The 24226-nt window shown below is 41.6% G+C and overlaps 1 protein-coding gene across 4 annotated transcripts in view; it reads left to right on the top strand.

The window, feature by feature from the left end:
* LDLRAD3 (low density lipoprotein receptor class A domain containing 3) overlaps positions 1–24226 on the top strand; it is a 122200-nt gene that overhangs the window by 30720 nt on the left and 67254 nt on the right. For all 4 annotated transcript variants that reach the window (XM_032112548.1, XM_032112547.1, XM_032112546.1 and 1 more), the window contains exon 2: positions 16567–16713. In XM_032112548.1, the coding sequence (XP_031968439.1) occupies positions 16626–16713 (88 nt within the window). In that variant the 5' untranslated portion in view covers positions 16567–16625. The remainder of the gene's footprint in view (positions 1–16566; positions 16714–24226) is intronic.

The following is a 24226-nucleotide window of genomic DNA, read 5'->3' as shown; positions in this document are numbered from 1 at the left end:
TTAAATTCAGCATTAGTGATAATAACAATGAAAGCATGGGGGTTTTTTTGGAAGCATCGTGAATGATAGTGACATTTTTTTGTTTGTAATAAAAAGAATATTAAAAGTGGTCCCAAGTTCATGGTCTTTATGATACAAGCCCAGGATTTGTCTTCTCGGCCAAATATTTTTTCTTTGTGAGAGTGATTATTTTGCTAAAGTACTCATCTCCACATACTTCAGTAACTTGCCAGCATTGGGAAATAAAACTGAAGGGAAAATTTAGGGAAGATAATTGTGATAAGTGAAAGCCCCCTCCTACTTGTCTTGTAGGAGGAAAATCTTTGCTCTCTTTAATCTTTTTTTTTCCATTTGCTTTGCATCTTGTCTGATGCAAAGTATGTGAAACCTTTCTGGAGTGTTTAACTAATTTTCCAAAGTTATAGCAGGGTCTGTTATCTCAGAGCTTTGTACCTCACCTGTGAGACCTGTTTTTCTGATGCTAATGGAGTAGCTTCAGAGAATAGGCAAAGCCTCAGTGTATGGATGGTTGCAGTTTACTGGGCTTTCCAGTTGAGAATGTGGGAGCTGTGACTGCTTCAACAGAAGATCTGAACAGAATGTGTCACCTTGACTTTCAAGAAAATTACTGCAGTAACTGGGAATCAAAATTCGAGAAATGAGTCTGTGAAGAATCTCAGGTGCCTTTTTAAGAACTTTGTTGCTCCTACGTGTCTTCAATTCAGGTTTCCCCAGGAGAAAAGTGAGTTTTGAATATTCAGCAAGATTCCTGTTCTTTTAAATATGGACCTATCTTTTTAAAGAGAGGGTATGTGTGACAGGGCTCTGGTGCTGAAAGTCTGACAATCTTAGTAAGTCTGGAGTAAGTCTGCTTAGGTAATTGGTTAGAAAATCTAACCCCAAATGAGCAGAAGCAAGTAAGGACTGCGAGTGGGTTGAGACATTGTTCTGCCAAGGAAGAATCAGAGTTGTCATAACAGCAGTGATGCACTGACACGCTGCCTCGTGGAAATGCAAAGGCTGGAGGCTGCTTTGCTTTTGTTGCTTCTGTTGCACACTTTGTTAAGTAGTAGAAACCTTGGCTAGTGTCTGTAAGCATTACACTGGGTGGTCTCTCTGATGGCAGTGGCTGTCAGTCTAGCACTGTGTATTACCTACCAAAGTAGGTAATTTTAAGTCCTTAAAAATACCTATTATGTACATTATCTTCTGAACTTCTTCTAGTGTGTGATAAGGACAGAAAGGAAGGTGCAAATGTGTATGTGAATAGTAGTGGGAGAGCCACAATTAGAGCTAGCCAGTTGCTGATTTCTTGGGGCTGTGAAAGAAAATTGAACATTGTTCAGAGAAAATACGTTCTGGTTGTCCTTGTATTCCAAAGATGTCTCCTGCTGCTTGTTTTGTCTTACCAAGATTTGATAGCTGCTTGGCAGAAGTCTTGGCATGGCTTGGCACTAGCAATTCTCTGCTCATCAACTTGAAAAAAATGACTGCTGAAACTCAGAGATGCACAGTTTTGAGCTGCACTGTTGTTGTCATTACCAAGTCAATACAGTTTGATTTTTCTTATTTCTTTGTTTCCAGGGATTTGGGGGAAAACCAGAAAAGCTTTCATAAAGTGTGGTATCTTTCTTTTAATTCTTGTTAATTAAATAGTCTCTAGCAGTAAAAACATGATGTGAGACCCACTGTGCTAAATTTACACCCTGCAATTTTCAAACATTAGTTGCTGCTAAATTGGCAGAGTGACTGGAACCAAATATACCTGCTTTGCAATTATATCTGCTGGGTTGGTATTTATGGGAATAGCCAACTGGGCCAACAAGAGTAAAAACTGAAATTAACCCTTAATGGCAGTATGCTGAAACTGCTGTTTCATTACTGTGCTCGGCTAGGTGCTGAAGAACCTCTGTTCTCGCCAGCCTCAGGTGCCACTGCAGTGATAATGCTTATTTTCCAAGAAGCTTGAAAAAAAGATTGGCAAATTTATGAACTTCATGCATCCTAAGTTCCAGTTTGGATTTTGTGTGAAAACAAGTGTATCCTGCCTTGGAACCAAGTGGTATGCACATTGAGAATCAAAAATCTATTACTGAGTATGTAGAATCCACATCTTTTGTCTACGCATTTTGAGTTCTCTGAGATACTAAGAGTTTCATTTTGTTGAAAATTTTCATGAGGTTCTTGAGATGTTGTTGGTTTCTTCTGATCCCAGTCTGTGCAGCTCTGCAGGTGATTGCTCAGCTCATGGGTTTGCTCCGCAGCCCTCACAGCATTTGCCGGTTTGGTGCGCTCTGTCTGGACATGTCTTCGCCCCAGCTTCTACAGAAAGTACACTTTGTAGCATACATAGATATCATGGGTGCCAGAAGGAATGTGGGGCTTTCTGTTTGTTAAGCCAGGAAAATGATGTGTGGAGTTACAGCATGGGGTTTTAGAGATCTCCTGAGTTTTGATTTGGCTCAGTGGAGAAGAATACCTGATGCAAAAAATGTTGAATGAAACCTTAAAAGGCAAGAATGGTTTCGTAGTTAACCGGAAATGTATTCATTTTTGTTTGCTGGGTTTGTCCCCAGGATTGACTCATCTGAATGAAACACATCCGGATTTGGAAGCTGCAAGAGGGCTCAAGTGAGACACCCAAAATATTTGGATTAGGGGCTGAAGTATGTAAATGCTTAATCTTTATTAACTAGAGTGTACTGGGAAGCTTCTTTCTGAGACTTTTTGTCTCATGGGCACTTTGAGTACAGTGGATAACATATTTTTTTCTTTTGAGACCAGGATAGGTATCTAAAAAGCAGGTGCTACTTTTTTCCTTTTTTTTTTTCCCTTTTTTTTTTTTCCTTTTTTTTCCTTTTTTTTTCTTTTTTTTTTCTTTTTTTTTCCTTTTTTTTTTCCTTTTTTTTCCCTTTTTTTCCTTTTTTCTCTTTTTTCTCTTTTTTCTCTTTTTTCTCCTCTTTTCTCCTTTTTTCTCTTTTTTCTTCTTTTTTTCTCTTTTTTTTCTCCTTTCTTTCTCTCCTTTCTTTCTCTCCTTTCTTTCTCTCCTTTCTTTCTCTCCTTTCTTTCTCTCCTTTCTTTCCCTCCTTTCTTTCCCTCCTTTCTTTCCCTCCTTTCTTTCCCTCCTTTCTTTCCCTCCTTTCTTTCCCTCCTTTCTTTCCCTCCTTTCTTTCCCTCCTTTCTTTCCCTCCTTTCTTTCCCTCCTTTCTTTCCCTCCTTTCTTTCCCTCCTTTCTTTCCCTCCTTTCTTTCCCTCCTTTCTTTCCCTCCTTTCTTTCCCTCCTTTCTTTTTTTTTTTTTTTTTCCCTGAGAAACTTTTCAGAGAATTTTAGGAAATAAAGGAAACAACTGTCAGGAAGCAAAAAGTGGGAAAAGGAAGAAAGTTAGTATACCACAGAGACAGAATCTTGGTCTTTTTGTTTTGTGGCCCTTTCCAGAGACACTGTCTACAGTTGCATCCGCTGCTCCTGGGGAAAGTTCATTTTTCTCATGCACTCATGAAGAGCTTCTCTGCTTTTTGCTGAATCTTCCTCTGTCTACCTTCATTCCAGTATTCTTTACTCTTTGCTGTGCTGTTAAATGCAGCAAGTGTTGAAAAAGCCAAAATGCAAGATTACCTATATTACAGTCAACCCCTGATTTTACTGCCGGCTTGAAAGCAGTCTGGAGTGTGTGGTGTCTGGAATGGTATCTTGCTGTGGCAGTATTTGCTGGAAAGAATCAGCCACCAGTGCCTTTCAGGAAGATTGCACAGCCCCACTGTGCACCCCGTGTTAATGTCCTGTTGTGTGGAGGCACTCTGTATATTCCTCTACAGGGGAACAACATCATTGCTCTTGGCTGTGGCTTCTGGTACAATGAGTAAGTGAAAGAGATAAGGTGAAACTAAACTCCAGTGAAAAGAATGAGCCCCTCACTTCAGTATAATCCCTGCCATATATCTGCCTAACAGCATGTTTCCTATTGACAAAATGCAAATGACATTTATTTTTCTGGTTTTGATTTGCTTACAGAAAGCAGCAGCAGTCTAATCCATGCAGCAAGCACTGAGTAACTTTATCTTCTGTATAAATTTTTATTATTGCTGTATAGAGCGCATCAAAGAGCCCAGTTTGAATGGGAAAAAATCACACTTTAAGTAAATGGTTATAAAAGCTGTTATTTTTCACTTGAAGTGATTATCTTCTAGGTTTCTGGTAGTGATTATGGGAAATTTCCAACTTCAGATAAATAACCATGACTCGTATCCATCTGTCATTCCTGAGCCCCATCTTCTGCCCCCACTTAACTGTCTTTGAGGCTTACCTAGTGGAGGGCATGTGACCAAAGCTACAGGAAAAAGCAAATACACAGTCTTCTAGAAAAAGAAACCTCTCAACTCTGAAGGAATGGCAAAATCTCTTCCAATAGACTTAGGCCGTGACTTTTGAAAATGCTTGTGTCCTGTGGTTAATTAGACCAGTATGTTAGCACGGGTCTCCAAAATACTGTGAGAGTGGTGAGAGCTCCTGGACAGTCTGAAGGGTGTTGCTGTGGCTGCCCCATGGCGTGTTGTGTTGTCATATATCTGGTAGATGAAAATCAGCTGATTATAACCCAGCCTGCTGATACTCTGAACTCAAGGCTCTCTTTCGGCTTGTTTTGTTGAAATTGTTTTTTCTAACAGGGTACAGATCTGCATTATGCACCTGGTGAGGAATGAGTTGCCTTTCTCCTTAAAGATTCAGGGATGTTCTAAGTTCACTTTGCATCATGTTTTGTCACCCAATACACATGGTCTTTATGTATGCCCTCTTTCCAGTCTCACTCTTATCTCTTCGTTAGATTTGCATGTATTGGAAGAGGTTACCATCTATTTCCAGGTGATGCTTCTGTTTCGGAATACTATCCCATCTTCACTGTCTGTGTGCTGTCACTACCACCTAGTACAGTCACTTCCCTTTTCTTAAACCGCTGCCTTTCCTTGACTCTGATTGTCTTCTGGTAATTCTTCTCCTAATTTTAACTGTTGATTCAGTATATTTAGAAAAAAATTCTTGTTCCTCTTCCAGGTTTTTTAGGAGCCTCAGGAGAGAGGTTTCTGGTCTCCTGGTTTTCTTTTCTTAGGGCAAGACTTCAAAGCAGGAGCTGAGTTGCCTTCCTAGGGTAGAGATGTCTGCAGATCTGTCTCCTGTCTAGATTAAAATCATGGTTATCTGTCATCAATCTCCTCACACTTGAAAATTAGCTCAGTGTTGTTGAGTGAAAGGTTATGAGTTATTTCTTTATTGTTAAGGACATTGTTGATGTTTTGTTTTGTTACTCTGTCTTGCATCCCAGCCTTTCTTGGACTTGGTTCCTCTGTGGAGCCTCACGCCCAGCTGTTTCTTCCAGGCTCTTTTTGAGGTGTGACCTTTTCATGTAGTCTCAGAGCCCAAGTTCTCCCCTCATTACCAGTACCACAGCTTACCTTCTCCTCCTGATGTGCTGTCAGATCCTAAATGCAAACTCTCCAGATGGGAAAGTCCCTCTGCCATCTCCGTCATCAGGAAGATAATCATTATCACCATTTCATCTTGGTTTGCTTTCTCCACTGTTATTACACAGTGAGTTTGCTTTCAGAGCCCTGCGCTTTTTGTCTCTAGCACACCTTTGAAATTGTCACTCGCCAGTGCCGAGGGATACACTTGGAGCAGGTACTGGCTGTGCAGTTGCAGTGAGAGCTGCAGGTTGTGTCCTGTGTGAGAGAAATGTCGGGAGCCCCAGACAAGGTCGGGGCTGTGATGTGGTGCTGACCCCAGGAACCGGCACTGACCAGGTGACCGGACACTGGCACATAGCAGGAGCCAAGGACTCAGGTATAAAAGGTATAAAAGCCCAGGGGTTCCGTTGTTCAGGCTCCCTCTCCTGAGGCACCAGATCAAGCTGGTTTTGTGTTATGCATCATGATTAAATGACTTAAAGGAGCCAGAGATTTGGGACTCTACGATGGGAAACCAGGGTTTATCCGGTAAGGAAACCTTGTCTGACTGTGTGAGTGTGGGGTGTGCAGGGAGTCAAGTAGGGCGCCCATCGGGTCACTGTAGCTACCCACTGTGTAGGGGCTTCAGTCCCAGCAGTGAAAGTGTCTGGTCGTAGGAGTGTGACTGCCAGAGTGACTCCTGGGTAGTCAGACAGGAAAGTTTCTGTAGCACCAGTAAGATGTCAGTATGAGAAACCAGCCTTCACCATTTACATGTATGCTGGGACACAGAGTGGCATGTCTGGTTCTGACATGCAGCTTTCCTTACTGGGGAAGACTTGGATATACAGCTACCAAGAAGAAATTTGTGTTCTTCAAAACTTTGGTGCTTAAATAAGCAATCGTGGCATGGTTGTTAAAGACAAACAACTATTATGAGACTAAGTGGTGTCTATTGCAGTTGAAAATGGCAGAAGTATTTGCTTTAGGTTACCTAACTTAGCCTGAGAAAGGCTACAGTCCTTGTTGTGTTCTCAATCTGGTGGGGGCATGTATGTTCCTTTCTCTCTCTTCTGTGATGGCATAAGCTCTTGAAACTTTGTGGTGGGTTGACTCAGACAGCACTGAGAACTACAGCTCTAGGTTAACTTTTTTTAAAGCTTGCTGCTCACCTGTTGGAGTTTATGCAGTAAGAGAAAGACAGGAATTTATAGCCAGGGTTGAAGAAAGATGGGGCTATTTGCTCTGATTTAGATCAGCTTAAATCCTGTTGAGGACATGTGCCTTTAGGTAATCACAGCCATGTACACAAAGCAGCAGTTAGTTTGATATAGTGCTTCTGCTCCTGACCAGTGATACCATTCCATACCGTCATCATTGCATGGGTTTGGACTCTATGATCTCTGTAGGTGCAGAGGTTGTCATTTTGTATGGTTGGGTTTTTTTTTCTCGCTGGCTGAAACACCATTTTGCCTACCAGTTAATATCTGTTTATTGTTTGTTTGGGTTTTTTTTTTCACATAACTCTTGCTTAAACTGCATTCACTTGCAAAGGTTGATTCTATGTCTGATCTGTGAGGTGAGACGTAAGACTACAGAAATATTAAATATTCTAAAAGTGCTGAGTGATTGATCATTGGAGGAGGGGCAAGATGATACTTCATTAGCATCCTGCTGAAGCATTTTTTCTGCCCTTCTGTTTTCGTACTGCTGCGTATTTGGGCATTGTTGTTTTTGTATGCTGGGATATAAAAGAGGGGGGAGTGTGTCCTGTATCGGCTACCAACTCCGAAGGACTTTAGTGGGTTTTATGCCTATAAGTTAGAGCATACTTTAACCACTGCCATAGTGAAATGCTCCTAGAGCAACTGACATTATGGAGGTCTTTTTTTCAGAGAATTAACACTTTTACAGCCTCACAGTTAACTTCTGGCAGTCCTTGTGATTACTTCTCATTGGTGCAGCGCTTTAAGGGGTTGTCATGTGACACAACAGAACAGCTTGAAGTACCACTTGCCTGTGGGGAAATAACCTAATAGTGAATTCAGTTGTTTTCTCCGGACAGAAAACTGTGGGATTTTTCTTACATCATGTGTAAGGCCTAGATGAATTTGCCCAGCTAGTAAGGCTGAACATCCCAGAGTTTGCACAGCTAACCATCCTCTCTGAAGGCCCTGAAATGCAGGTAATTCAGTACATCTTTTTGAGCAAGAAAATGTGGTTAACAGCAGCCTTTTATGACCCCTTGCATCTGCACAGTGCAAAAAAAGTCCTTGCAGAAACAAGTCTCAAAGAGCAATTAAAAGCTTTTGATCTTTGAAAGTAAATTTTCTGGTTCGGTGATTGGGGAACTTGAACTTAATTGTGGTAGATAGGCTTTTTATTGACATAGAATATCATGCGAGGAAATTTAAACCTTTAAAATTTAGCCCCTGCAATTGTTAGAAAAACAATAAAATAACCATAGTGTTTCTTGTTAAATGGAAGGGGTTTTTTTCATCACTTCTGTTGCTGTTTGTTACTCCTTTAAATTTGATGCTGAATGAATCAAACTCAGTCTTGCTGCTGTTGCATTTCAGGCATGATCTCAGTATTTTCCAGGCAGAATGTCAGCTTGGCATGTTTTTTGGGAAATTGGAGTAGTATGATGGATCACATGAGCTTATTATCTTCTTGTTTACCCTTACTCCCCAATTAATTTCTCTTAGGTACATCTGTTTGATACGAAAACCGATGGCAGGTAATTACAAGTGTATTGTTAAATGAAAGACAGGAATAATGAAATCTAAATTCTGTCCCAAGATTTCTTGTAGGTCTTCTGCATTATTGTGCATAAATCATTTAGTAATTTGTTTTTGTGAAGACAAAAATAATGTTTTCCTCAGGGTGGTGTTATAGCAGCGTGCCATAGAATCATAGAATATGCTGTGTTGGCAGGGACCCATCAGGATCATCAAGTTCAACTCCTGGCCCTGCACAGGCCACCCCGGGAGTCACACCCGAGAGCATTGTCCAAACACTTCTTGAACTCTGTCAAGGCTGGTGCTGTGACCACTTCCCTGGGGAGCCTGTTCCAGTGCCCATACACCCTCTGGGTGAAGAACCTTTGTCTAATACCCAACCTAAACCTGTCCTGATATGGCTTCAGGCCATTCGCTTTGGTCCTGTCACTGGTCACCAGAGAGAAGACATCAGTGTCTGTCCCTCCTTTTCAACTCCTGGTAAGTTGTAGAGCACAGAGGTCTCCCCTGTCTCCTCCAGGCTGAACAGACCAAGTGCCCTCAGCCCCTCCTCACGTGGCTTCCCCTCAAGGCCCTTCACCATCCTCATGGCCATCCTTTGGACACTCTCTAACAGCTTTGTATCATTTTTATATTGTGGCACCCAAAACTGCCCCAGCACTCGAGGTGAGGCTGCCCCAGTGCAGAGCAGAGCAGGACAATCCCCTCCCTTGCCCGGCTGGCCATGCTGTGTCTGATGTACCCCGGGGCACGGGTGGCCCTCCTGGCTGCCAGGGCACTGATGGCTCAGATTCAACTTGCCAGTGACCAGGACCCCCAGGTCCCTTTCCACAGCACTGCTCCAGCTTCTCATTCCCTAATCTGCACACACAACCGGTGTTGCCCTGTCCCAGGTGCAGAATCCAGCACTTGCCCTTGTTAAACTTCACACAGTTGGTGTCCTTCAAAGGTATGAAAAATAAAATGTTTTTATCTTTCCTGCTTCTTTAAGGAAGCGGTGTGGATAGCTTTAGCTTGGATAAGAGCAGCATAAAATCTCCATTTTACCTTCTTGCTGAGGAATGCTTCGCTTTCGAGGTGCATTAGTTCAGTAATCTAAAGTATTCCTTCCTGCTTATTTCTGCTTCCTTTTTCTGTTTAAACTGTACTAGTTTGGAGCTGTGTTCACTCTGCACTGTTAATGGCCCATAGCCTGTTTCCCTTCCACCACACTAAGTGTGGTGAGAGCCCGCAGACCTGCAGGATGTATTTTTGGTGTGTACTCAAGCAGCTGCACTGCTGCTGAGACAAGCAAATGTGGAAGCTTTAGTGAAATGCCCAGTCCCCCAAATATAGAATCGAGCCACAAAGTCTGCAGGATTAAAGTAAGGCTGTTCACCTTTGCTCACTTCCTGCACATGTTGTTGCAAGGAAAAAGCAAATGGTTGTTTATTAGGGAATGATTTAAAAGATTATATTTAATTAAGGTGCTTGCATGGCTAAGTGCTGAAATGCAGCCACCTACTACAGGGAATGTGCCAATTGCTTCGACTAATGCTGTAAGATAGTTAGAAGAAAATACTCTGTTCTGTGCATATTGTATTATTTATGGTGGGGACCCTGATGGATTAATTGATCTCCAGTTCAACAAAGGCAGCTTTTGCAGTGAGGAAGTAATGGGTGAATGATGGGCATTGGATAGTAGTCAGTATTCCTTGCCACAGTAGTTTTTCTGTCTAAATTAAAAGAAGCTATTCATTCTAGTGCTCTGAGAGGGTTTTCCCATTGTCTTTGACTTCCCTCAGTAATATTTAGCCTTTAATTTGAAGTTACCGTAGGAGTTTCTGATCTTTTGGCTAGGACTGATCCATTTTAAATCTTGAAAATGCCAGATACCAAATATACCACATCTCATGGATCGTGGTTGGAAAACTGAAGGAGAGAAAGTTGAACCTGATCAATGAGCAGTTGCCTGAGTAATCACTAATTTACCTGCTGCTTCAGTGAAGAAACATTTTTCAGCACTTGTATTGCAGTGGGACTATCAATCTGCCTTTACAAATAACCCTCATAACTTCTAATATAGCATAAGCACTGTAAACATCAGGCAGTTTAAATGAGGATAGGGATTAAAACTGTTCAAGGGGATTTGAGTTGTCAGATAATCAGTAGCAGGTGTCCTTTACTTGTGGCAGATGGCTTAGGTGTTGTCAGAGGTTTTACTGCAGAGCAAGAGAGAGCTTGTCTTATTCTTTGCTTCCCAAAGCCAGCCTGAGTATGCACTGGCATGCTTTTCTTCTGTTCTGGCAAGGACCTTTGCAGCAGAGCATAAGAAAGCAAATCAAACTGAAGACTGGCATTTATGCTGATTTATATGATGCACTTACGAACCTTCAGCTGCAAACAACTTTTTGAGTAATACCAGAAGTGTTTATTTGAGAGATGGAAAGTACACTTCATCTTCTTTGATGTATTTTCCTTACCTTTTTGGTGCCGTTAATGAGCAATCTTTTAATACCCTACATGCTTGAAGTCAGTATGGGCACCTTTGTCTTCAAAACTAGTGCCTTGTTTTTATTTTAACAAGGGGTGAAGTGCATGCAGTAAAGAGGTTGAGCAAGTTTGTTCCACAGTCTCTCTGGGTGGCTGTGAGACTCCTGACTTTCTCCCATAAGCACAGATCATCTCTGCCTTGTGTTTCAGTGCAGTGAGTGTTAAGCCAAGTCTGCCTTAATGCCACTGGTGTTATCTTGCTGACAACATACTTCTATTGCCAGTGAAGTTTGTGCATGCACGTGCAGAACTGAAGTTTATAGGCAAAGCAGTTTCTTCGTGCTTGGCTTTTGAATTCCTCCTCTGAGTGCATCACCTACATTAGTAGGTCTCTGTGAAGAAGACATGGCATGAGTCAGATGCTTCATGTCAATATAAAGAAGTTGGAAAAGAAACATTTGTGCTGAAGGGCTAAATTTACAGAAGGAAGTGGACCTGAAAGTAAGTGTTTGTAAGTCGTTTGTGTTCTCTGAGGAATCAAATCTTGTAATAGCCTACCAGTCACTTGACACTGCTTATTTGCAGTCTTAAGACCACAGAGGAACATCAAAAAGTGCTTGTTCAAGTCTGCTAATATTGCTCGTTTTTCTTTAGTTGTGATGTGTTTTCCTGGTGATCAAATATTGGCAGGTATTGAAGGTATGTCTTTTTGATGCCATCTTGCTGCAAATTCCAGCGGCTGACTCGCTGTAGTCTCTCTCCTTTTGTTTTCATAACATTTTGCAGATTTCAGTAGAGTTAAAACAGATTTCTGATGTGTTTTTATCAAACCTGGTGTGGATTTGTACCTGGCAAGGGTTTAAGCAGAAATGAAAAATGAATATGGAGTATAATGTGTGCATGGTGTGACAGGAAAGTATCATTAGTAACCATTCAGCCTCACAGCTACATACCAGCCTGATCAAAATAATGCTCTTCACATATGAAAAGCTTTAAGCAGCAATCCATTGAAAGTATCCAGTGAAGATCCCGTGATTCGCAGAAAAGACATGCCAGAGGTTTGGCATTGAAGAGTTCATGCTTCATCCTTGGTGATAGATACTTTTTGCCAAGAGGCTGAAGTTACTGGCATTGTTCATGAGGGCATTGAACACATAAGTGTCTTGTATTTCTTCCTCAAAACCTCCTTGACCAGGCTGATTGCCTGTTTGTACTGATTATACTTTCTGGTATGGAGCTGTGTGATCAGTAATGATCTGTTCTGTAATGTGCACAATTCTCTGGAGTGCTTTCAGGTAAAGGTGGTTTTGTGAAGGATATCCTTGACTTGCTTTCTTAATACAGTGTGAAGTGCTTGCTCAGTATGACTTGTCCTTTAATTTATTTTTCCCTGATTCTTTTTCAGGAAATATTAAATATTTAGATACCAACATTTTTGGAAGTGGCTGGTAAAACAGATTGATTTTCCTTACTCAGTCCCCTTCAGAGTGAAACATGAGTCCGTTTTTTTTACATTCAGCCCAGATGGTATGCTGCTTAAAGTGAGCAATGTGTTGCAGTGAAAATGGACTACTTTCCCCTTCTTTCCGTCCTCCTTTACTTAACTGAACACATCCATGTAGCTCCTATTTGGGTTGAATTCAAAATTAATCAAAGAGGCTGCAGGGTAAGTATGTCAACTGTTGGAATGCCAGCTCTGCCAGATTGAAGGAGTTTCTGCTCCTGCCAACAGACAGTGCAGCTAGTTGGCTACACAAAACCTGACATCTTTATGGACCTTGTTAGAAAATGGACACGAGGATGTGGTTTGGTCCTTTCTGTGTCTGTCTTGAGTGTGTCTGTAACGCTGCCTCTCCTTGTGTGTGCGCAGCCCTACATTGGGCTGTGTGCTGAGTGGGCAGGAACGTTGCATTCCTGAGGGCTGGGAGCTGAGGACTGCACTGAGGATTTCTTTGAGGGTTTTTTAAAATCCATTAGGAGAGACTTGCAAAGTATGAGGGAAGCAGAAGGAGTAATACCATTTAAAACAGTTCCACATGTGCCATTGTTTTGACAGCTTTTTATCCACCAATGGATTTTTTGGGCATGGAGTAATGCATGAAACAAGTTTCTAGATGCATTGGCTGTGGCTCTCAGATTGCTCTCTGTAACATGCAACTCTCCTAGGAGGTGATGGAGGTCATGTTTTAAGAGAAGTATTAGTTTCATTGAAACTGGTTTGAGTCAGAGTTCCATGTTCCCATTCCGGAGCAAAGCTTGGGTAGGGCTATCTGCAAGTATCTTGATTTTCCACTATCTTTTGTTTGTTTGGTGAAATGGTTATTAATACATCCTTGCTTTAAAAGAATATTTGGGATAAGGTTATTGTATGACAAAGGAAATCCTGTAAGCAACTCATTGGGTAACAAAATTTGATACCTGTTTCTGGAATGTTGCTTCAATCTAATAGGGTAGAAGTATGGTATTCATTTAAAGGAGTTTTTGAAAGGAACAGGGACCTGATAATGCTTTTTTAGGGAGGTTGGTTCTTGTTCGTGCTTTTTGCTTTTTGAAACTCTAAAAATTTCTGCAATTAGTTAACTTGGTCTAAATTTTTTCATTAAAGGAATATGGAGATCATTGCTAAAACTTTTCAGGCAAGATAACAACAGTAGATCTGATGGGAGCTGAGCTTTGGTTATTCTGCCCAGGAGGTGTTACAGTGCATCCAGTTGTTACATTTTCTCTCAGGAACACCAGGATGCTTCATGGGGAAAAGGCAGTTCTGTAGCTGGGGCGGGTAGCTGTAAGACCTGCTGTTGGTTCTTAGCTAGCAGCTTGCCCACGTGGAGAAGTCTCACTTAAATGTTCACAGAAGGACTTTTCATTTTGAATAGGTGCTACTTCCACGTGGAAGGGAGCAGGGTGGATGAGAGATACAGATATGAGGTTAGATAAGAAGGTAGTGTAGAGCAATGGAGAGAGATGCCGTGAGATTGGCACCTCTTTGTTGTTGCAGCCTAAATGTACTGCCTTAGTTGCTTAGGTTCTGAGAGAGCAAAAGCCTTGGTAATTTCTAGTTCTCTTGTCAAGCTTGAATAAGCTCTGTTTTATAGCAGAGATTTATTCTTAGCCAGGGCATTCCAGTTTTGTAATATCTGAGAACTTGTAAATTCTAGTGAAAGTTATGGATATTACCAGGAAAGTCTTCCAGTAGTACCATACTGACTGGAAAGCTGCTTTTGAGGGGACTGTGGAGAAGGGAGTTAGAGTCTGCTGTTGAAGCTCTTACATACTTTATGACATAGAGTACATGGTATATTGACTGAACTTCTACATTGCAAAGTATACTGAGATATCTCCTTCCTATCTTGATCTGACAATGGCATCCTGTAATTTTGCAATACTGTGGTAGATTTCCTCCAGAGGTGGTGTTCGTGCAGTGGGAGTTGTTTGCTAATAAAAGGTTGTGTAAATGCTGACAGCTTCACTCTGCAGCTCTCTGAGTGTGGTGGTTTTCATTTGGTCATTACTTAGCAGGTACATGTCAGTGATACAAAGACTGATCTGAATGTGTTCAATTACTGTTGTAAGGGGGAAAAACGCCATAAGCAACAACGAAGCCCTCGCTGGTTGAACATAGAAGTGCAGAACTCGGTTAACAGTGATGCTGTAAGGCTGCACTAGCCTGGGGGTGCTTATTGACGAGCACCGTATCCGTTCAGTGCTTCGTGGCAGGAGTAGCCAAGGATAAACTGTTGCCATTGCTGATTTAAATTCAGGGACTCAGGCACAAGGCAAAGTTGGGGTGTAGCATTTCCCCAGGAGCTGCTGGGAGCAGTGAGGGTCCTGCCTGACTGGGCTGGAGCTGAGCTTGTTCCAGTGTGCTGTAGGCTGTAACAGTGTAGAGAACAAACCTGCTGTTATCTCCGTGGGAAGAACAATGATGCAGGGAATGAAACTGAGGTTTGAATGACACTCCTAAAAGATGTCTAATTACCAGCCACATGCCTGGGCATGCTTTTTGGTGGCCATCACTCTCTCTCTTTAAGGTGCTACAGCAGGAGAGTTACAGGTAGCTCTGGGTGTGTGGACAGTGGCTCAGATTGCCCCGTTGCCTCAGAAGACCTTATTTCCACCTTTTTTTTCTGAACTACATTATCTTTTTAACAGCTCAGGGCAAATTTCCATTAAGGCATCTGCTCTGTGCTGGTACATTCTTGAAACATCCCCAGGAAAGTCAGCCATTTGCAAGAAATAGCCTTTGAAAGGAAATACATTTTTTGAGACAGACATAGGTGTAAAGAGCCTACCTCACTGAAGCATTCCTCTTGTGTCTTTTGAAGTAGTGATGTGAATCTTAGCAGTTTTGCCTGTGTCATGGATGAAGCATTTTGATACGTTGTGGGGGAGGAAGGGAACTGTCTACATCTGGCTGATTCAGGAGTTTCTGAAAAGCCTCATGCACTAATCATGCTATAAAGCTTATTATTTTGGTAGATGTGTTCTCCAAAGATGCCTGTAGAAAGCAGATTCCTCCCAGGGACTTCAGGAATGCTAGGAAAAAGGTCTTACCTGAAACTTCTTATCCTGATAGTTGTGATCTGCTCTGTGCCCTGTGCAGCACTGAAGAATGGGGCACTCTCCATGTTGTGTTCATAATGGTTTTCCTTGCCCTTGGTGTTCAGGCCTTCCTGGGAGAGGAAGGAGTTGGACTCAAAGAGCAACAGGAAGCAACATGGTGTAGGGGTTGGGCAGTAGGTTGGGCAGAACCAACCACAGCTCTGCAGTTCCAAAAACTTCCCCCAGAGTTCCAAAAATAATGTGCTTATTGTCAAAACAGATAAATGATAAGTAAATGGTTAAGCTTTGTGTCAGCTTTGTTTGTTCTTCCTGGTTCTGAACCATGAGGGTATGCAGGTTGGCAAGGAGGATGTTTCTGTGACACCTCCATCCTTACCTGGGAAGGTTTGTATTTCCGGGATTTTTGCCTACTCAAGTGCATGTTGCCTGGGACTAGTCTGGACTATGACAAGAAGACAAGGGGAAGGATACTATTTTTCTTACTCTCTGCCTTGTCTTGTAGCTTCCCCCCAGCTCTGTGACAGGTCATGCCATTTTTATGCTTATTAAAGCGTTTGAGTGTCATTATCCTTCCTTCACTGAAGTTTGTGTTTTTGTGATACCTGCATTCCAAAAAACAATGCACAAAGTGAGAAAAATGGTAGATTAAAATGACTGAGTAGTGCTGTGTTTAACGTTGAAGGCAAAGCTCTAGATTTCTTTTTCTCACTGTTCTCTTGATTTCCAGTATCCTGCTACTGGCAGACTCAGTGTGCCAGCTGCCTTACTAGCCTGTGGACGGATGTATGCTAGGGGACTGTATGAACACCAAGAAGCTCAATTCTGACTTTGATCAGCAGCACTGTGTTTAAAACTTAATTGAAAACCTGGTACGAATGTCAGTGTGTTACCTTGTGCACAGCCCTTGGCTAACAAGAACAACAACAAAGTATTCTGCAAGCTAAGAACCGATCTGACAAAAGCATGGGAGGATAGAACTGAGTTCATGGGAGGATGTAGCCTCATCTGTTTTACTTCTGTTTAGACTGACCCTGTGAAGAGGAGAGAATTTTTTTTAAACAAACATTGCTTTGACCTGAGTATACATAGAGGCCGCATGTGTGTTCTTAGAAAGAAAATAGCAAAAGGAAATCTGCAAAATAGAGTGTGAGAATGGAGAACAGATAAAATGAGAATTTAGGAAAAAGAAAGTGCTAGCAAGTACCATGCTCTGGATACTGATAGGATAATGACAAAATAACCAGGGTCAGGGTCCATTTGTTTCATCTTCATTCAACCACTGATAAGCATCTCGCTCCGTGCTGCCTTTGTTAAATCCTCAATAAACTTACCTCTCTTTCATTTGTTGCAGACAGCCAACTGTTGCCTGGGAATAACTTCACGAATGAATGCAACATTCCTGGAAACTTCATGTGCAGTAATGGACGCTGTATCCCCGGGGCCTGGCAGTGTGATGGGCTGCCAGACTGCTTTGATGACAGTGATGAGAAGGAATGCCGTAAGTGACCATTGCTGTGGCCTTATCATGCTTTGTATCACAGGCCTTGGCTAACTAGTGTTACTGCTGTGTTCTGTAGTGTGTGTTAGAGAAGGAGCAAAGCTGCTGCTGCTTTCCTCATTTAGATCTTGTTGAAAAATACACACAGGCTTTATTGTTTCAGGTCTTTAGTGTTCTTCAGTGTCCAATTTTATTACAGCACCTGGGGAGGTGCCCGACCAGATGGATAAATTGAGATGGACTTGACTTACAATTCTTCCAATATAAGAGTGATGCTCTGTGATTTTTAGGGATCCTGCATGTACTGCTTCAGCACACCGGTCTAGTGCTATAAGCTGACCTTCACTGCCATCAAACCTAGTTCCTTTCATTTTAGAATTGTTGACTGTATCCTGTGATTTTTGTTCTCCCCAATCAAAATGAACTCTATGAACTTTAATAATAACTTTCTAAAAAATAGGCTAAAATAATTTGCTAATTGGTGTTTTTAAGTTAGAACTTGTATTCTAGAGAGCTAAAAAAGTCTGACCTGGTTCTCATCTGTTTCATCTTTTTCTTAGCATTAAGTAAGATTTAGTTAATGTTACTCAGCCATAACATGATACTTTCTATCCTACACGTGTTAACGAGACAGCAAAATTATGCTGTAGCGTAATGCTGTGATTTGAAATCCAGTTGAGAGTGAAAGAAGTAAAATTTCACGTGATTCTAGAGCAGCTGAGAAATTTCTGAGACGTTACTGGTTTTCATGTGGCAAATGTGGTTTCTTTATGTGTGTACTTTACAGAGATTTTCATTACATTTAAACTGAATTTATAAGAAGCTTACCTTTCCCAGGATACTTCTAAGACAGCATTAGCCTTGCTTATGGAGCAGAAGGAAAAAATAAGAGCTTTTTTCAAATTATCTGACTAGAGATACAGTGTGTTGTTAAATGCTCTTGCTTTTTAAATTTGATTCCTTTTCTTTAACCCCAGTAATCCATCGCCTTTAAATAATGGGGCTTTAATAACTGTGCTGTGTAAATCTCCATGTGTAGTTTTGCTTTCAGCCAGTGAGCTTTTTCACTTTCTAAAGAATTAAAAGTATCTGTATGAAGTATCTAATGCTTTGCAGTCTTTATAAATCATCAGGCTTGTGTTGCAACATTGAAGACATGTTAGTTTAATTTTTTTTCACACTTAAATGTTAACATTAAAGGATAGGCCTGTTAGAAGGCTTGATCAGTGTCATGCATATCTGTTTAAACCCTAGCAGAAATTATATCAGTGGCAGCTTTGGCAAGAATAAAAATATCTTAAGTTCAGCCTGTACCTTTCAGTGAGATGTTCCTGATGACAACAACTGTGTGACTCAGGTTCCTCGTTACTTTGCTCCTGAGCAGACTGCTGGCATGACTTTTGGTGTGCTTTTTCTACTTCTTAAAACAAGCTGATTGATGGTACTTCTTTGTATTATTAGGATACACACCAGGAGTTTTTGTGTCTCTAAGAATGTTGTCATTGTCTGCCTTGCATGAATTTTCTTTCATTTGATACAATTAGATGATGTTTATGAAGATTTTCTTAATGAAAGCTGGACTGAGTATTTACTCAGGAATCAGTAACAGGAAAATATGCTTTCTGACTCCGTTCAAAAATTTCCTTACCAAAATCAGTTTGGTCTGGTGAATTACAGACAGTAATAAACATAGTAACTGACAATAAAATATAAATAGCTGTAAATGGCAGTTCATAAAAGCTGTTCTTGTCACCACAGACTCAAATAAACCTCAATGATGTAGGCTGTGCTGCAGCTATGAATTTTAAGATGCTGCGGAACGGTCCTTCCTGGGTTTTTGTCAAGTACTTTTATCCAGCTTGATTGGCTGACAGTTTCTGGAGGAGCATCCTTTTGATCCTGCACAAATTGATGGAGATAATTAGACTGTTCTTTCCTCTTGCCATACATTTATCTGCTATTGGATCGCCCTCACAAATGTAAAATTAGCATACAAAAGAGACTTGCAGGGAGAGCAATCGATTTGAATCCTATGCTGGCCTACTGTTAACAGGTCAGATAAGTCAAAACAGAATGGAGGTAGTGCTCGTTTGAATCTCCACATTTGTAATGTTTCCAACATCTTTTACATTATAAAGTAATCAAAAGTTGGATGGGCTTATGCAGACCAAATCTGGGGTCAGATTTGTTCCTAGCTCAGAGAAAAAAGTGTTGAAAAGCAGCCCTATACATACAAAATTTTATTTTTTAAATCATCTTAAGCTAAAATTTGTTACTTTCCTTCCACTGGAATAGGGCTCTACTTCCTAGAGCTTACCTTGCAGCGAAATTAGAGTCCTTTGTTTCTGCTGTGATTTTGCTTTGCAGTAGCTGAGCTGTTGATGGTGAACACAAAGCCATAGGAGTTGCATTAGAAGCATGAGGTGGCTAAGTTCCCAGTGTGTCACTACTCACAGCTGTACTTCAAGCTGCTTTGTCTGTGATTCCTCCTCAAGTAACTATTTCACATTGAGAAGTGTTAACCTTGCTTTAAAATGTCTGTGTGTAAGAGTTTGGTTACAGGGTTTGTTTGTTGTGAAGATGAGTACGCTGTGTTTTGGCATGCCCATGAGGAAGTAGTCCTGCACACGTGTGTGGTTATGTGGAAAGTCTTTCTCTTTTGGTTTGTCTTACTGTTGGACATCCACATTCAACCATAGTTTATCAATTCTGTTGCTGTAGCATCTCATCCTGTCTGTCCCCATTTAAACAGGAAAACTTTGAACTCAGGGTCTGGTTCTCATTTTTTGTGGTCATCAAGTAGAAAAGTGATGGTCTGGCTGTGAGGAGGAAATAAGATGCAAAGCAGAATTACCTGCACATTGTCCATCCTTGTCTTACCTCTTTCCTGTCTTGCTTTTGTCCCTTTTCTGTCTCCTCTTCTGCAGGACCATCTCTGTTAACCACGTCACTTTGCTTGTGGCCTTTCTCTTCATCTCCCACACTTGTCAGAACCCACATGCCCACATACCATCTGTCATCTTCCATGCTTCCTCTGTACCCTTACCCTTACCTTAACGCTTCCCATGCCAGCTGTCTTTGTGCTACGTAGTGCACAGAACATTTCTCATACCCTTGCCTTCACTTATGGTGATGTGATGACTGAAAAATGTTACCTGGTTTTATCTGGGGAGGAGGGTCGAGGAAAGGCATGGAAGGGAGGGAATAAGCTGAGACAGCGACTTCTCATTGTTGTAAATTAGAACCACTTCTTGAAGAACAACCTTGCTTTTTTTTTTTCCTGCAGGCCAATAATTGAGCTCGAAAAGGATTAGTTTACCATATCAATGTGAATGTTTTGTGAGTACTTCCAGTTCTCTGTAGTTTGAGTAATGTGCTATCATCAGTGTATCTCCCAATGGAGAACTGCTTTGTGGTTAATCCCCTTGTCTTCTGGTTCTCATTGGCTGGATTGCTCCTTAGCCTGTGTAGTCCAGTACCTGTCATGCATGTTTCTTTGAAGTATTGGTATTACTACTGCTTTACACCTGTGTGAATGATTTTTAAAGGAAGCTGAGGCTCTTCTTAACAAACGCAGAATCTTAACCAACAGGACTTCCCTGTGAAGCTTGGAGGGATTGCATAGATCCTAAATCCTCCTCTGCTTGCACACCAGGCATTACAGATAGCTGGGGTTAGTGCTTGCCCTGGTCGGGTTGGGAGCTGCGTGCTGTCAGCACTCAGTTCTTTCTGTTACCAGATATGGAAGATCCAAAATTTTCCAAAACAGAGAGCCTGAATGGAAGAAGCCTAGAAATGTGTGCTTGCATGTTTTGAAACGTTTTGAGGTAAATTAATTATCTCTAGTGCTGACTTTTATACCTACCTGCCGACCTATTCCTTTGAAGCCAAGACCTGCATCTCTCTCTTGGAAGGATTCTCATCTTGAGATTTCAGAGTGCGCTAATATTCTTAGTTAAGCTCCTAATTTACTCTGTTATCTCTGTTTCCTCTTTCCTTTGCTCTTTGTACACCTTTGTATTAGATTATTACAGAGAGAACATTGTGAACACAGAATGGCTTTTGTCACTAATGAGCAGCAGCTAGTGGGGAGATGGCATGTGCTGCCTTTGTCAGCTAACAAGGAGCAGATGGTGGGGATTCGGAGCATGGCACATCATCCACACTAAGTGCCTGGCATGACAGCAGCCAGAATTAGAGACACACCAAGTACCCAGGAGTCTAGATTTTCCTTCATTGCTCTTCTGAGAGATGCCAAATTTGTATGTTCAGCTATGAGCAAATAGTGGCACACAGTGAATCAGTGACTAGCTCTGTTAATCCAAGGGCTAAAGAGTGGGCTAGAAAAAACCTGTATGCAAGGATAGCCTTGGGGCAGTGTGTTCTCATGTCTGAAACCTCTGTCTCTCTTGTTTCTGTTTCCGGTTGTCACCGCTGCTCATTCAATACAAACGTAAAGGTAAAGCAGGTTTCTGAGTCAATGCTAGAAGTTGTGACTGGGTTGTATAGGTGTCTGAACAATGGGGCATCGTCCATGCTTGTAAGGATGTGCTGCCAAAACACTCCTGGGCTGGCTAGCAAGAGCTGGTCTCTAGGGACATCCAGAACTGTGGTAATAAAGAGCTCATTTCATCACCAGCAATCCATCGTCATCAAACCTTGCTCTGATCATCCTTCAGACAGAGCAAGTCTCCTCCATGGGGAAGAATGTCTTTATTAAATGAAGTGCTGCGTGAAAATGGTCCATTATAACTAGGATTCCCCAGACAGGTATTGAAGCCACCTGCCAAGCAGGCTTCCACTAAAGGTCAGTTTTGTCTCTTTGCCTGAGACACTTGTGCTTGCAGGGAACCCAGTGCAATCAGAACTGAAAGTTTTATAATACCTGCAGTCCTGAGTTGCACTCAGCATGGTGTGGTGAGCCAAGCTTTTCTGCAGCTTCATAGCAGCAGGCTAACTCTCATGGTCCTGAACACTGTGACTCATATTTGGGCAATCTGAGAAATCTGTTTAATCCAGGTGTCTAGTAGATCTGGTAAGAGCATTTCTGTTTCTGTGTCAGGGAATTGAAGCCCTTGGCACCCCTGCTGAAGCCAGAGTCCTGGTGACAAACACCCTCAGAACTCCTGCACCTGGTAGGCTGAGTGCCATTGTGCAAGGATGAAGGTGTGAGATGGGAATGTTTTCTGGTTATGGTTGCGATCATGCTTCTATTGCTGGTTTTGCCAGCATTTTTAACTGTCTTTGTCAGGTTAGTTGAATAATATTTGAGATAGTCCTGTAATTACTTGTTCATTGCTGATATGTTGGCATATTAATCTTTGATTTAATCTTCTCTTGTGTGTCTCTTAACTATGTTCTTGCTTTTACCCTGTAGATTTGGAACTGTGTGTTTATATATAATAAACACGACCTATTTTGTCACATTCCATTCTGTATCTGTCTTTCTATGTTGAGTATGTTTGCATTTCCATTTAGTCTATCTAAATGCACACAAGGTTTTGTATAAATGCTTTATAGTCTCAGAAGATTTTATAAATCTGGTGTCGTCAGGGTGTGGAGTGCTGGGCTGGGAGATGTGGCACAGCTAAGCCTGCATCATTCAAAGTATTTGTATCTGCACACTTGCTCTAAATCTTCGTTGTCTCTGCACTGATGGAGACTCAACCTGGATTAGCAGTATATTGCACTTTGAAATTGCAGCCCACAGTAACCATTTTTAAGTTTCCCCGTGGTTTGCTATACCTTATTTTCCTTATGTTTGACATCTCCAATATAAAGCTTTCTTACCAGAGAAATGTTTACTGCTCCCTCTGGTGTTCACTTGCAACAGGCGTTGGAGCTCCCCCCGCTGAGGAGCGGCGGGGCCGCGGGTTTGTCACGATCAGTTTCACACGGCGGCGGAGGAGAGAGAAAGTCTTTGCAGGGGAGTGCCAGATGAAACCTCCGCTCTGCAATTAGTAGCCCGGGTTTCCTAGATGATGTGAAGAATGTTTTCCTGTGCTCTAAACCCTTTCATCTGGGAAACTGAAACTCTTAGAGAACAAAGACAGATTAGCTAGGTTTTCTTCAGGTGAATTTTGACTGGCTTAATTTTCAGTTTCAGCATTCAGTTTCTACAAAAGAGGTAGTTTTTTAACAACTGCATCTGAGAGCTGTAAAGTATTTAAAAAAAGAAAAAAATCCTACTGAAACCAAAGTCACGTCTGAGGAAGTTGGTCTGTCATTGGAGAAGCTCTTGAGTGCAAGAACTCCTACACTGGCTGGCACGGGCTGCAGTAGGGAGGAGGTGGATTGAGTGGGGACTGCAAGAGCTTCAAAGCCATGTCATATGCTTGGAAGCCTCAAATGAGAGCTGTCAGACTGCCTTGTCCTGCCCTCTTTGATGTAGGGTATATTTCAGGAGGTGGCTTTTAGATTTGTTGCTGTTCAATGCTTTAAAAAAAAAAAAACCAAAACATAAATCATGGAGTTTGCCCTCAATCAAGATTATGCTTTGAGTCTGCTCTACAGGAAGCTCACAAGTTGATATACTAAGGCACATTAGGTATCCATGCTTTTCACTTTGTAAGTCCCAAAATTATAATGGAGGCAAAGGCAAAATTTATTACTAAAGGGTCATTACTAACAACCTAAATCATTCTGGTGGCAGTCTGAATTTAGATTTGTGTCCTCTCCTTGCATTACAGTTTGCTGTGAGAGCAGTCAAAATCCTAACTTCCACACTGCTAAGAATAAGTAACCAGCTTTAGTAGCCACTTTAAAAGACAGAGAAAAAAGGTCTTGTAGAGACAATGAGTTCTGCAATCTTTATAAGCTATTTAATGCGTGCTTGTTATGGTAGTACAGTTATTACAGCTGAAGACATTTTGCTTGGATTTAACCACTCAGCAGGGTCAGTCTAATGAATGGCTTTCATGTACAGGAGCAAAGAGCACAAAGTAGCTCTGGCTCCTATCCTTTCAAATACTAGGCTTTCTAGGCTTTCAGTTCAACAAACAGAGCTCAGTGCACTGAAGAATGAGATGCAGTGTTTTGTTAAAAAGAAATGTCTGCCCAATTCAGAAGGGGTTGTCTAAACCACTTGAGATCTAGAAACACAGCAGTGGGCCAAGACTTGGGCAGGACTAATCCTACCCATCAGTAAAGATTACTGACATGGAATTAATATTCAGTAGCCCCAGAAAATTATTCTGAAGCATCAGTTAAAGCCAGGTGTAGACAAGGGATAATTCTACAGAAAATGAGGGGCAGGGTGATATTTTCAAGAAATGTTTTCAAATTCCTGGGATTAAGATTCAGCCTTGCATACCTGCAACAAGTTTTTGGACTGCCCCATCATGTGTAAAGGTGAAGGCAATCTCAGCTGTTGCAGTCTGTAGCTGCTAGCCAGGTGCATTTTTAGCTTTGAGAAGTCCTCATTGCTGGTAAGTTGTATTCTGTCTTGCTAGTAAACAGCATATAGTAGTGTGAGCTAAATAGCTGTGAAGTGGACTTGTATCAAAACTCACTA

The sequence above is a fragment of the Corvus moneduloides genome, chromosome 6 (assembly GCF_009650955.1).
Source record: "Corvus moneduloides isolate bCorMon1 chromosome 6, bCorMon1.pri, whole genome shotgun sequence".
In the NCBI taxonomy this organism is placed as follows: domain Eukaryota; kingdom Metazoa; phylum Chordata; class Aves; order Passeriformes; family Corvidae; genus Corvus; species Corvus moneduloides.
This window is presented reverse-complemented; position numbering and strand designations above follow the sequence as displayed.